This window comes from Falco biarmicus, chromosome 5, assembly GCF_023638135.1.
Source record: "Falco biarmicus isolate bFalBia1 chromosome 5, bFalBia1.pri, whole genome shotgun sequence".
Classification (NCBI taxonomy): Eukaryota; Metazoa; Chordata; class Aves; order Falconiformes; family Falconidae; genus Falco; species Falco biarmicus.
Genome location: NC_079292.1, coordinates 12,023,003 through 12,038,270, shown reverse-complemented (window position 1 = coordinate 12,038,270; position 15,268 = coordinate 12,023,003). Strand labels below are relative to the sequence as shown.

At 35.5% G+C, this 15,268-nt stretch overlaps 1 protein-coding gene across 1 annotated transcript in view; it reads right to left on the bottom strand.

Annotated features, from left to right (window-relative positions):
* The window catches only part of CTTNBP2 (cortactin binding protein 2), a 91,042-nt gene that overhangs the window by 30,247 nt on the left and 45,527 nt on the right, over positions 1-15,268 (bottom strand). The window contains exons 5-8 of the mRNA XM_056341328.1: positions 11,682-11,885; positions 6,110-6,209; positions 2,621-2,771; positions 1,252-1,506 (exon numbers count right to left, since the gene is read on the bottom strand). Coding sequence (XP_056197303.1) covers positions 1,252-1,506; positions 2,621-2,771; positions 6,110-6,209; positions 11,682-11,885 — 710 coding nt within the window. The remainder of the gene's footprint in view (positions 1-1,251; positions 1,507-2,620; positions 2,772-6,109; positions 6,210-11,681; positions 11,886-15,268) is intronic.

Here is a 15,268-nt window from a genome sequence, read left to right as displayed (position 1 = left end):
CAGAGACATTATTGAACAGTTGACTTGGAATGTGCTCAGAGACTCAAAACTGAGCTATTCACGATAGGTATGTCTGAAGACTTCCAGCGCCAGAGCCTTCAGAGAGAACAACTAGCTGAAGCCCCTCTCAGTAAATAAAAGCTAGCTTCCAATGTCCTGAGGATTATATTATTGCAGAAAGAATCAACATACCGCATGCTATTTAGGTATTTGCAGACTATAACAAATACCTTAAACTCCATCTCAAACTAGATGAGTGGATACTGAAATAAGAGTCTATTCCTGCCTAACAGACATTGGTCACGGAATCCAGACTCTGTAATGCAAAATGCTGAGTGATCGGTGGCTAGTCTCTAAAAGAAATAGTTTAATAAACTGAATCTTAAATTTGTGTATATTTTGAATTTATCATAGTAAATTTATCAGGAAAAAAAGCAAATATAATAATAGATATTGAATTAAGCATGCAATCACAAGCTGATTTTCATAGTCTTGGACTATATTTTCCTAAAATTCACTCTCTTCTGGGTTTAGTATCCCCTATTTTCTCCCCGGGTAAAAGTTTCACAGTTAAGATGTGACTGACAGCTGTCATTAAAAAAATAATAATCCTTTAAACAGTCAGTGTTAGAAGTTTAAAGCTCCTGATACCAAATACTTCAAGTAATATTCATTTTCCAGAAATCTTCATGTTTATTATCAGTAAGAGCTGTCAGGTCATTCTCCATGTCATCAGTTATCCCACCCCCCAAAAAACTTACTCGCTGCCTGCTAAAAAGATTGCCCCAAACAACAAATTGAACAATGTGTTATGGCACAAATCTAATCCTTAAATTTCTTTCTCTTCCCTCCTTCCCTCTGGAAAAATCGTTTATAGCTAAATCGTCTCTAACTGTAACAAGAAACTATGTTCCACTAATAAGTACATGACACCCAATGAGTTGGCATTTAGGATAGGATTCACCTTGCCTTAACTTTGAAAAACTGAATCTCAGGTAATCATGTTTTGTCTTTTTATTGTCATCCCAAAAGAAATAGACACCTAAATATGACACTTCACTCCATTTGACACCTAACTTCTAGGGTGAATTGTCCACTAGAAATACCTCTCTCTCTCTGTTAAATCAATTGTGACAATAAACTAGATAACAAACTTATATTTGACATCTAAGTTTTAGTTCTTCAAAGATAAGAAAGGATTATCTTGCCTAAATTCTATCAGGTTACTGTAACTTGTTCACACAGACTGACCTTAAAGCCTTTTGATGCTGCTATGTGGGCAGCAGTCCAACCCTCTTTGTCAGCATGGTTGATGAGATCTGCAGAAATAACAGGCTTTATGCTACTGCCATAGTTGTCTTCTCGCTTCTCCAAATCAAAGTAGTCTAAATTAGTCTCTGCATCAGTCAAAGGGTTCCCATTGTTTGGCTTTCCATAGTACATAAGGAGCTTGAGACTGTCAACATTACCAGAATCCACTGCTGCGTGAATTGGTGACCAGCCATCCTAAAAAAAAAAAAAAAAAGCAGAAAGCACACTCCAACCAAATGCATAGAAAAATGTTTGCAGAACTTACATCAGCAATGAATCTGAATGGAAAGCTTTGCCTGGAAATTAAAAAGTTAAGCAAGAGTGATATAATAATCCTTTGGGAAAACAGTTGCTCATATGTGTCTGAGGTGGAAGAAAGAGAGGGAAGAAAATGTAACAGAAAGAAAATTTTACAGCTTGCTCCAAGGACAGTCCAACAGAGACTTCAATAATTTTTGGGAGAGTCTAAGTGATATAGGACTTACATGCTGTTAATAAACTGTTTTCTTATCATGTACCAAACTACCATGGATTCTATCAATAATTTGTTTAATGTTGCATTAATCGATTTAGCAGTCAGGTATTTTCATGGTTTTGACATCACAACTTTCTCTCATTTAAGTCAAATATATTTACGTTCCAAATCCAAAATAAATGAATCAAAAAATTTCACTATAAGAGAGGAGCAGAATGTATTGTGAAGCTAATAGTCATTGTGCTGTGTTTCTGGAAAGCCTACAACCAACATTTATTGTAATATTTGCATCAAAGTCTTAAGAAAAACTTCAGGAAAGCACCTGAAAAAGGCAACACCTAGATGTTCATTTTGAGGCAGTCCTCCTCCTTTTCTCCTGTAGATAATTCTTCTTCCCCATATTCTCCCATTTATGATATGTGAGACTTTAAAATACTGGCTGACAAATTTGGGGGTGGGGATCCACTCAAGGACAACAATAAAGCACCCTAACATTCCCTATCTCCACTTCTCCACCTTAAAAATAAGTCAAAACAGAAGAGTCCTGCTTTGCAAATCCAGTGCTGAAGAAAAGTCTGCAGCAAACTGCAGGTGGAATCTGAAATATTTAAAATTATATCGAAGTCACATAATTTCAGAGATTTTTAGACAATACACAGCTTTAAAAAAAACAGAAACTATAATGAAAAGAACAAAATATTATTTCAAATTACATGGTTTATTGCAGCTTTGAAGAAAACTTTAACTAAATGTTTAATGTAAATATCTCCTACCTGTTTGCAGTTATTCAGTACTACACAAGGCACTTTAACTTTACAAATTATTTTAACTTACACTGGTTTTGACTGTTCGATCTGCTCCACCTTCCAACAATAGCTTAATACAATTGCTATTTCCATTTTTACAGGCCAGGTACAAAGGTGTCTGTCCTCTTTCAGCAGCATGGTTAATATCAGCCTGATACATGATTAATAATTCTGCACACCTACAGCAAACAATAAGGTAGTAAAATCATCTTCTGTTAAACATCCAAAACCTCTTTATAACTTACACCATTTAAATGTTTTTTTTTTATAAAGTACTGATTTGATAGACACAGATCTACCTGTGATTTTATCCATCCCATAGTATAAGGTATAATTTCACACACAGGTATAACCACAGAAAATCAGGTTACTTTAAACCCATAAGTCTTAAACTACCATAGCTGCATTTAAAAACTGTGAATGTAAAAAATTTAATTTCAGAAGGCTAATAAAAACCTGATGGCAGCTGCTTAAGAAAAACCTTCAGCTGAGAAAAAAAGGAACATTGATTTTCAATGACTGATCATTGATTTTTCTGATATTTAAAATAGTTTTAAAAAGAAAAGGGAAAAAAAAGGACGAATGCTAGCTTTAGATATCAACAAAAGGGACACCGGTCTAAGGGAGTAACTTGGTGGGGACAACAAACCAGCTATGGCACTACCTACCACTCACATCCCTGAACGGAGGCTGCTCCAGAAGGATGGCTTGGGTTGTGCTGGTAACAGCTGCTGCATTAGGGAGGACAGAAGATGAGGCAGAGCGCTGCAGAGTGACTCACTAGAGACCAGCATTTATTGGATCCATTACATGGATCCAAGATCCTGTACTTCCTGCAGTAGATCCAGTTTTCTTTCCAGTTCTTGTGCCAGGGTTGGCCCCCTTTCCCTTCCCAAACCTGGCTTTTCAACGACTCTAAAGACTTTAGAAAAATCTTGATGCCAGTCTATTACCTCTGCAGTTCAAACAAGTGCTACAAAGATAATTCCATATCTCTCTGGCTCAATATTTATCACCCCATAAAAATAGAAGGATATCAACAAGGAAGCCTCAAAGCAATTAATGTAATGCCAAATAACTACTGGTTAGGAGATCATACTATAACAAAGAGGATGACTAAATATTTAAAACAATGTAAAGGTATATATAAGTATATAAGAAATCACAAATTAAAAAAATCACAAGTATTTTTTTTTGTTAGACAATCAATCAAGTTCAAGATAAAATGCAGTTTTAGAAGACAGTAAAACAGATAACACTAATATGAATTACTCAGCTGTGCTTTCTGAAAATGATCAACAGAAAAAATACGAATAAAAGTAATGCTCTACCTTATCAAATGTTGAACATGTACCCTAACCATACAGTCACAAAAATCATCTTAAGATGGGCTCATAACAAGACAACTCCATAGAGCAAGTCAGACTGAGTTTTAAGTCTGCTATGTTAAAAATACCTGTTTTGTTGTTTTGCATTGTATTTAATGATCCCGGAAATACTATATTGACTTTCGACCTCAAGATCAGGTAAGGTCAACCCAGCCTGGCCTTTTTTGCTTTGAAAGTTTCTCCTAAGAGCATTTTCTGAATTGGTGGTATTACTGAAGAGTCTCAAAAAACTATACTTTTTTTTTTTTTTTTTTTTCCTTCTGACTATGTAACTAGGGCTGGAACAACAGTATTGTCTCAGTTCAGGAATAAAATTAATGAACACGTCACAGGGGACTGGCTAGCAAATCTAGCACATACAAGTACTGGGTAATTGATAGTTTAGTGCTCATTAACACCAGATTCTCAGTGCTGTAGTACAACACAGACTACGCCACACAATGCTTGAAAGGGGACAGACTGTACTACTGCCCAAATTCTGCCTATAAGAAATTTTCTGAGCCAGAACTTTGAAGTGATCAAGAAATCAAAGATCCTGAAGCATTCGTTGTATCCTACATATTTTTTGTCGACCTCGCTATTATTCCATGCTCCCTTTTAAAATTCAGGTTTTGTTTAGTAGCTAAAAAAAGTGAAAGCATGAAAAGTGTTTAAGGATATCATACTACATAGGTAACTCTAAGGGAAAAAGAATATAAAGTCTGCAACATCATAACACAGCAGATGATATATAGCAAAGTACCGTGAGGGTAAGTCAGAGAAATAAACAGCTGCCTATTTAAACAAAGTCCAAGATACTTATGTTAGCAGAAGAATATGAAGAGTATATTTTTGGTTTGCCTTGTCAAGTCACATGTACTTTTTACAGATTTTAGGTAAAACACCAAAACATTTAACTTATATGTTTATTTTTGTGCTGAAAACACTTAGTGAGAATCTGCTACCTCTGGATTAAGACTTCCAGTAAAAGATGCCCGTTGGCTGATAAGCTTGAAGTCTTCCAAGAAGTGGCAAAAATTTTTGATGATCCTTATATACTCATGGAAGACCATGAGAAGGACAGGGATCCCGCTCTTCCTCATTGGGTCAGGGCCTATCACAGTATGATAACATTCAAAGACTGAGCCCTATATGTTACTGTATCAGAGTAAAAATACTAAAATGCAGCATTAAAAGAATAAAAAAACTAAAAGATAATCAAACCCAAAGATAACATAAAATGAAGGTGAAGTCTGTAGTACAGATTCCTAGTCATGCTGTTGAAGACTTTCTCCATTTGTAAAATCATTTTATCTAGGAAAGGATGCTCTGGAAGAGGTTATCTAATGGTTGTTGCCAACTTTCAGCTCTGTTTCCTATGGTTTTATGGTACACAGCAAAGCTGCAGAGCAGAAACACATCATCAGCCTTCAGCTCTTCTGACGAAAAGAGGAAAAGGGAGGAAAAAAATCAATCATCTAGGTGAACTGTTCTGTACTGGTTCTCAGTATAAAAAAGAATAAAGTATTTTCTAATCATGCTGTCAAAAAACACCAATCTTTATAATGTTAGGAGCTTCAAAAGTAAAAGGAAATTACTTTAACTACATTTTGAGAAAATGTTCTAGAAATATCCTTTGACTCATAATTTTCTGTTTTTCAAATCTACTTAAACCTTAAAAAATGTTTTGTTGTTTAAAGTATCCCATTCTATATCACTCAGGAGAATGTTCAGACAAATGTTCTTTTGTCACTGAACATGATAGTTTTCTGTGCTTCAAAAAAAATCAGTGCAAAAATAATTTTTCCTCCTTCCTCTGTTAATCCTGTATCATGGTTGATAATATGAAGAAAATTAAGAAATTCAAAGGTATGATGCCCACATAGACCAGTATCATACTGTGATTACTAAGAATACATGTGTGTTCAGCAACCTGAAGAGCTGCAATGGGAAACAAAACAAATGAAAAAAATTAAAACCAGAATGGCATATGAATATGAGTTTTAGTAGCTGCTTTCAATAAATGACAGCTAAATGAATTTGGACCTAAGAATGCAAAAGTAATGTAATGAAAAAAGTATATAATATAATGTAAAGAGAATATAAAATTCTGTAATAGTTGACAGGCAAAATCTCAAGACTTCACTTACTTGACATGTCCCTGAGCAACTGCTGAACACAAGGGTGTAAAGCCATTTTTATCAGCAGCATCCACTTGCGCTTCTGCAGTCAGCAGCAATCTCACACAATCTATAAATTCAGCAAAAACATAGACTGATACAACAAAAACAAGTGCTTAAAACTACCAGAAGTTAAAAACTTCTCAAGGGGTAACAGCAGCCAGTCTTTTTCACTATACACCATACACCTTGGGGAACCAAAGCAGAAGGTCCGGAAGTAGTTTGCAGGAGAGAGGTGAGAACAGACTCCCTGGGGCACCACCACTCTTGCAAAAAGGGCTTGGATTGGGTTCTACCGGGATCCAAATATGTGCCCATCACTGGCAACTCCCACAGGGTTAGGTAACATACCTACGAAGTGGGGTATTCAAAGTATCCAGCAGCCTCTAAAGGCAGCACAGTCCCACTGGCAGTCATGTGACGCATCCCAAATACGATGGCCACAGGAGAGATGCTCACAAGCTACACGTAACTCAGGCAGCACACTGGCCAGTCTTCTTTTTAGGACACTTTGACTTAGGATTGCAATGACAAATAAGATAAGCTGACAAACTCAAACCTCCCCAAACCATTCCCATTCATATATTTCCAAAACGACATGCTAAAAATAGTACCAGTTTGATTCCATCATCCTACAGCTAAATTAAGATCATTAATTACACAGTAATTAGACTGCTTTTCATCCACAAATTGGAATATCGTTTGATGCAATTAAGTTTGAAGAAATACCTAACCTGCTTTATATTCTTGAAATTCAAACCAAAATAAAACAAGTCTTTTGTAGCTGAAACTACTACTTTGAAAATAAGCTCAGCTGGGGCACCAGGTATAAACTCCCGAGTTGATTTCTGAGCACGCTTAGTGCACTCTGTTCCAGCCCTCTGTAACGTCCTGGAGCCCAGCTTTGCTACTGAAGCTTATTTCTAGATATCAGAAACATAATATTTAGAATTACTGAGAAACCTGACTACCCTGAACCATTCCTGAATGTATTTACTCCTGTTACAATTCTTTCAAATATTAATACAGATGTTGTGGAGTTGATCAAATAAATGATTTAACATTAAGAAAGAAGATTTTAAAACACTATAAATTATTATAATGTAAATTAAGAGTCTTAAATTTTTAAGTAAGTAATCTGATCTGAAATGTCTTTTTTAAAAAAAAAAATTAAAAATTGGTTTTCAGTATAAGCTACCAGGACTTCATCTGTAATAATTTTTTTAAAATCATAGAGAAGCTTTCAGTTAACTAACTAACCTAGTATTTCCACTTGTAAGATAATACCAATTAAAATCAAATTATATTTTCAATCACTTTGTAACAGAAAAAATACTCTGCTAACAGTGACATTTTTTTCCCCCTCTTTCCATTGTCAATCCCAGTCTTATATTAGACAATTAACTTGAAAGTACAGATTCCTGTTTGACAACCTGGAATACTTTTACAGTTTATGAAGGATGTTGAAAAAAATTTTCTTCTAGCAGTTTCAAGTATTTGACTAGAATACTCTTTGGTTTCTTTATAAAGCATATGTTAGCCATGCAAAAGCCATGAAGAACACACAGAACAAGACCACCTTTCTAGAAAGGTATGGTTAACTCATAATTATTGATTGGCAGATCATTCAGGTGGTAGCTTATCTATGTGGAAATACTGTTTCTGATGAAGATCACTGTAAAGAGCTGTTTATTCTCAGGGACAGGTGCAAGCATGAGGAAATACAGCTACTTTCACAAGGTGTACCACGTGAGCGAGTAAGCTCTACATGACCTGTTCTGGTGGCGTACCAAGTAAAAAAAGCAATTATCTCCAAGAAGCCTGGGTCCTCTGGATGGACTTTTGAATGGGATTTGGAGAAGGGCAATTTGGGTCAGTCCAGACTCATTAACTCTGGTTCACTGCTGTCTGCCACAGAAGTGATCAGCAGTGGAGAGGACCGGGCGAAAGGGCAGGCACAAGACAGACATTGATGCTGTCACTCAGTTCCAACGTTTTGGTCAAAGCAAAAGCAAAACATGGAAGCGTATTAGCACAAACACCTGGAGACTTTACTGCTCTCGACCACAGCTGGGTAGTTAGTTCTTCCAGAGTGCTGGCAAACACCATGCAGATACATCCAGTGGCTCGGCAGAGCTGACTCCATGTAGCTGTATGTCTCTGCACCTCACTCCTTTCTAGTTCCCACATCATTCCAGTTTTTCCTATCAATCAGGGTGCCACAGCCTCCAAATACTCAGGACAGAAGAGAATTGATTATACCATAAATGCATATGATTAGCACATAGCTGAGTCCAAAAGATATTATTATTCTCTTCACATCTCAGTTTCAGGAATTCTTATTATTTCACTCTGTCAGTCACCTCGTGTGTGGCAGAGAATGGTCAGGATCAGCAACACAATACAGACAAGCAGATATATTAGCTACGTGAACTACTCTCCATGTTACCAAGTGCATAACAGGCTGAAGTGGCTCCTGCTTTGTTAATGGATCAAATCAAGGCGGCCTGACAAAACGATCTGCTCAGCTATCCCAATCTAGTAGTTAAAACAGAAAATGAACAGCTTCCTCATGTCCATTCAAACACGACAAAAGTATTTAGCATATATTTTTAGGGTTGAAGTTCTGCATTTCAGACATGCAGAACTGGGGATTGTGCGTGCAGGAAACAAAGCAGCTGCTATGAGCTTCACACGCTCGAAAAACCCTCAGCTGCAGCTCTCAAAAGGCAACTGTTGAGGAACAGGAAGGCTGCGTGTTTTGCAAATAGGACAGAATAGGAAAGAATATTTGAGTGCTCTCTTCTCTTGTGTAACTCAATTTTCTCTATAGACTGGGCTGAAAGCATGTAACAGCTGCTGCCACCAGGCTGGTTACAATGTGCTCTACCATTCTCTAGTTACCTATACATCTCAAATACTGTATTTCTTCACTGAAAATGTGTGGAGATCATTCATTTTCCACTCTTTCCAGACTCTCTGCAACATGCTGTTTGTTTCTGAAGGGAGGTACTCATTATGCTGACTCTTAACGAGTCTAGATCTACTCTTTTCTTCTGGCCAACTGTTTCCCAGGAGAAATCAGAAAATCTGGTTAGTTGACTTAGAAGAAAAAAGGGTTCTTGAAATCTCCAAATCTATTTAGTCACTAACTCCAGGTTGAAAGTATTCTCAATAAATTAAATCATGATGCAATCACCCACCAGGGTAGGCTTATGTGTTAAGTCTTGAGGTTGGACTTGATGATCTTAAGAGTCTTTTCCAACCTAAATGATTCTATGATTCCATGGGGAAAAAAGCCCACCCAGCTAAAAGACAGTAACTTACCATTGACAATCCTACTCAATGGAATGAAAAATTTGTACAATAAATTATTTTATCCTTCCTCAAATTACGTCATTTCTTTCCACCTGGTTAATTAAAAAATGTTTAAAATTTGTTTTTAATAGCTTAAGAGATTTATTCTTATACTTCCTCTCTTAAAGCTACATATTTTTACATAAATCTGTTTTTAAAAGTCTTCACTTTGAACAGCTGCATCTATCCATGCACTTGGAAGCAAACTGCAGGTAACAAAGAAAGGATTACATATTAAATTTAAGCACAAAAACCTTTCTCCAAAAATATTATAAATCTACTACTCTCCTTTTTCATATAATGTACTAAAGAGACATCAATACTGCTGCTGTGTGATTCCCTTATTCAGAATTCATACAATCCATTTAGTCGCTATGATGCAATGATTTGTACAACAAAGTGTTTTTCACATCCTGTCAACTCTAAATAGAAGAGCAACACTAAAACTTTGTAATATATTTTTTGTTTTAAAAAGTAGAAGATACTAAACAATTACAGGATGCATATGCATGTACTTGGTTTTATTATTGTGTTTTCATATTTCTGTCAAGTTCTTCTTATTTGAAATTTTTGACAATAAAACAAGAAACCAAATTGCCTTTGCTGTCAGTAAGAGCTGCTCAGTAACTGTAACTGAAAATCATGGCAATTGCTTCGAAGCATTTTAGGAATACAAGATGAGTAAAGAATTGGGTCAGTTACAGTCTCCCACAAACACCAGCAATGATAAATGGATGTAAGCCTAAAAGAATCCACAGAACATACATCCAGTGAGGGGGAAGAAATAAATCCACACAATATAATAAACATCGATGTTTAATACTAAAGATAAAATTTGCAAGAAAAAAAAAAAGGAAGAAAATAAAGGACCTTTCCAATATTTAAGGGTCTTGGCAACAGCAACGAATCTGTCAGATGAAAAGCCCCAGATGTTCCTACAAAGTAAACCATAGCACCTAGGAAGCAAAGAGAAAATATACCATTCCGAACAGAGGGAAAATTCTTCCTATCCCTGTGGCTGGTAACAAAATTAACCCTGAACATGTCAGAAAAATGTACAGTATCTGCCTAGCTATCGATTCTGGATTCTAACTTTACTTTGATTTCTAAAATACTTCAGAAAAAAAAATAATTAGAGTAGTATCTCTAAATAGTATTTTGAACACTGGATCGGGGTTTTACAATTATGTCACTGACATACACATAAATAAATAAAATCACAAAGTACTCCTGAAAGTACTAGCTTTGAAGGTACTATGTTCTATTGTAAAATAAAATCCTGACTTTATTAAAACTTAATGGAATTTTTGTCATTGGTATTTGTCATTTTCACCTTCAGTGTTCAAAACAGCATAATGATATTATTTGCAATATAAGAATTTAGGAGATTTTTACATAGGTAGAAAAAAACTATAGTAACGTGTACTGGAATTTTAAAAGAAAGCTGCTGTTCAAAAGCCTTATGTTAACAGCCTGAAAATTATCGCTTGCAGTTTGTATCCATGAAATTTGTATCTGTTATTAACATATGTGCCTCATTTCGTAAAAACATTCATAAAATATGAAGACTGACTGTTGAAAGTTTCAGAAATGCTACCTCCTTGAGCCTGACCACTGAGGTAGTGTGGAAAAGGAAAAGAAGAATGTTAACTATCTCAAGTAGAGCCCACAGAAAAAACTAAGGCCATTTCATCAAGTTCAAAAAGAAAGACTATTCATTTTATTTCCAACTAACACACCACTCTGAAATGATCTTCCATAATTTTCACCACTGCTGCAGAAGATCAAAACCCTGGTGATGACCTATTCTTTCCTGCTTAGTTCCTGTAGAGAAAAGTTGTTTCTTTCAAGTTGCCTTTGCTATAAAGAAATCTTTAGTTTGTCACAGAGCATGGGGTGATGGGTGATGATATCTGGCGTTTTTTTAGAGGAAAGGAGTGGAGAAGTAGAATGGGTGTTCCTGCAGAATGTTACCACAAGCAAGAATGCTTTCTGTGTTCCATAAGTCTGCCTCCAGAAGCACAGCTTATATATACAATATAGTATGACTTTTGTCATATAATCTGTATGTCAGTTTCAATTTCACATTTTTAAAAAATCATGCATTTGACCTAATATTAAAAACTTATGAAATAAGCTTTCGCAATTTCACATGAATATTGTAACAAAACTTAGTGTCACTTACCTATATGTCCGTTCGTAGCAGCAGAATACAAGGCAGAATAGCCATCTTCACAAGAGTAATTAATGTCCAGTCCTTCTTCATTAAGCAGCATTGATAATAAAGTGACATTTCCCTGGGCAGCAGCTTGGTGAAGAAGGGTGGGCCTGCCACCCAGGGGGACAGGACCACCACTTGTTAACAAAGGGGTTAGGGAGGAAGACCAGCCTGTGAGTTAAAGCAACAGAAGTTAGATGGAAGACACATAAATAAAGCTCTGCATTTTCTGTGTTCTTTTAAAAATTAAAAAGGATCTTCAAAATGACAGGAATTGTGTAGTATAGCACACAAGGTTTGCGATGATGCTTTGTCTATACATTAGAAGGTGCTCTGAAGAATAAAAACTGCATATAGGGTAACAGTTGTTAATGCAAATGAACAGGATTGTGTTACAAAAGGTTAATGTGAAACTTGTTATGAACTGTAGTAGCAGCTGGTTGTCTCAAAATACTTTATATTACTAAAATTCAGAAACTACCAAAAAGTTTATACAAGTTTTAGTGTAATTTCTGATATGCCAGGAAGGCTTTTTTAAGTATGTACAGAAAGTTTCCAAGAGAAAACACTTTTCATATGAAATTTCATTCTCTTTTACAGCCTTGGTGCAAACTTTAGTATTTATATCTCACCTGCAGTTACACAGACAAATTGCAGAGCCCTTATTAACTTTAAGCATCTTCCAATAAGTTTGCAATAAAATGTAAAAATCATGTACACAAATACAGAAATAAATATATTTATCACTGAACTGTACCTTAAGGTAATGTTCCTTTTACTCAGCAATACTTAAACAATTTATTATAAAATAGTCCAATGTGAATCAATAAGGGGTTATATAAAATTTATGAGTGAAAGCTTTCAAGTCACCCTGTTAAAAAATAATATTCAATTCAAAGCTCTGAAAGCTTAGGAGTTATCTTGGTTAAACGTTCATTACTTATCAGCTTTAGTAGGGAGTTTGTTAAGAATATGAAACTTGCTGCATAAGGTATAGAAAATTTTGTGCATTCTTCTTTGATTAAGGACTGCAAAAAAAAAAAAAAATAGGAGAAAGATTTTTTTTCTTATTTTCACTATTACCAAATTCTACTTTATATATTTCTCTTGAATAAATTACTTTTTATTCTGTGGCCACATATAAGCTATTATATGAGGCTGAATTCTGACAATACAAAGCAAGTTTACACAGCTTTTACTGTGGTTCTGCAACACCCAAGACAGAAGAGGAGCTGCAGGGCATTACCTCCAGCTCCATCAAGCTGATAAACGTGCTATCCAACCTCCAGCATCTAGAACTAGAAAAAGCATGTAGTAGTAGCTCTACCATGCTGGGATGATCTGCTCTATTATTCTGGAAAACCAAAATCATAAAATGGAAGTTCCCAACAGAATTCTATAGGAAAAATAGAATTGGGAACCTTGCAAGATCCGGACAAATTTTAACTAAGGTCCAGACTTACACAACAATCCATCATTTGAGCAGCCCCAATGAGAAACATGTAGTTTGATCAAATCAATAAAAATAAATGCTTGGAGTATTTTCATATTAGATTCTAAAGTAAGCTACATTTGTCTCAAATTAAGTTTACTAGTTTTTTACGTAAAGGAAATGTATTTGCAGTATTTTCATAACATTAGCTTATTATTCAACTAATTTATTTGATATTCACTACAAGAAGTCATCACTACAGCTATGAAGTTACCCTATAAATCCCACTTTAAACCAATGATAAACTGTAAAGTTAACTCCATCCATCTTTATGTAACTTCAGTTCTGAAGCTACCTCCTGACTATTAATACACTTACTAATATTTATTTCTCCAATATTTTTAATCAGAGGATTTTGAGTGTTTTCTGAAGTTTGTAAAAAAACCCAAGCAATATACAAAGTAAACTACATCCTTCAAGTGGTAAAAAAATTTATTTCCACTTCCAATATTCGAGAACAGTTAACTTTTATGAAATCCCCAAAGGTCTGAAGATTATTTTTTGTTCTTCCTTTCCATTATAAAAGTGTGTTTATTTTTCCAAACTTATGTTATTCTTTGAAACTAACTGTGCAGCAGCTGTTACTATATATAAAAATATAAATATACATGTTTTTAAAATAGTATTCCTGTATTTTTTACTGTCTTGCCATGGTAGTTAACTGATAGTGGACATGGCTTGCGTGGCACTCCAGATGCTAACACTCTTTGTTCAAGTTATATTGGAATTATCTGGGGGAATCTGTGGAGCCTGACACTAAGATTTAGATATGAAGTTCACTTTGCCACGCAGTTTTGTAATGTAAATAGTATTTCCGAGTTCCCTTCCTTATTGAAAATAGTTTAGGTTTTTTGGTATTGGTTTTTTTAAAGCATCATTAACAGAAATGCCAAAATAAAAGGATTTTGTGTGTGTGTGCCATATGTGGTATCTTAAATTTCATTTCAGCTCCCTGAAATGAAGAATATGTTGTTGCAATTCAGCAATGAAATCCATTATCATGATGATGATGATGCTGTCCCATCCCTGGAAGTGTTCAAGGCCAGGTTGGATGGGGTTTTGAGCAGCCTGGTCTAGTGGAAGGTGTCCCTGCCCGTGGCAGGGAGGTTGGAACTACATGAACTTTAAGGTGCTTCCAACCCAAACCACTCTATGATTCTATGAGGTTATCATTGATGAAAACCTTCTACTGAGAAAGATACAAACCCCAGGCAGTAACATAAACATAACTTTAGCTTCTATTATCAATGTAAAACAATACAACAAAGCTGAATTAATCCAACTAAATACACCAACATTAGAAAATACCAATAAATAAGGTATGCCATTACAGATGCAAAAAGTTAGAAAATATGAATCATCTGTGAAAGCTTGTAGGGCATGCAGTGATGAAGGGCAGAGGGATAGACAAAAACAGCTTCTGGCATCAGCTTCAGAATGTGAGATGGTTAATTTCAGAGCCTAGATCAGTCCCATACACCCCCCACCCCCCCCACCCCCCTGCTTTTATCTTTGAAGCCAATTGTATAGAGAATAAATCAATCATTATAGAAACGAGCAAAATAAAAAACATACTTCATTGAAGAGTGACACAGAAAGCGCAAAACCAAGAAGAAAGTGAAAGCAGAAATCCCAGGGGTATGAAAATCCAACTGCCTAGAATCGTTTCCATTTTGAAGTCTTACAGCCATTGAAATGTAGAAATCCAAACAGAGCAGAAGCATTTTGGCACTAGTTCAAAGGCTGAAGTTAAAGAAAACACTGTTGCAGATTTTTGAATCAGGGCATAAATGTTCATTGTAATTTCTCTATGTACATTCTGTTCAACAGTAATCACAAAAGCTCATGTCTTTTTGTACCAGGGATGAAAAAAGCAACATGCAGTACAATGCCCGATCTCTAAAACAAGGTACTGTCACATTAATTTAGCAGAATGCGTAACTGAAAGAATTGCTGCTGTGATTTTAAGTTTGCTCTTAATAGTTGCTCTTTCCAGAACCAAGACACAACAGCTGCTATGTTCTTAAAGCTAGGATAGTTTTAAAATTAATAAATAAAATAC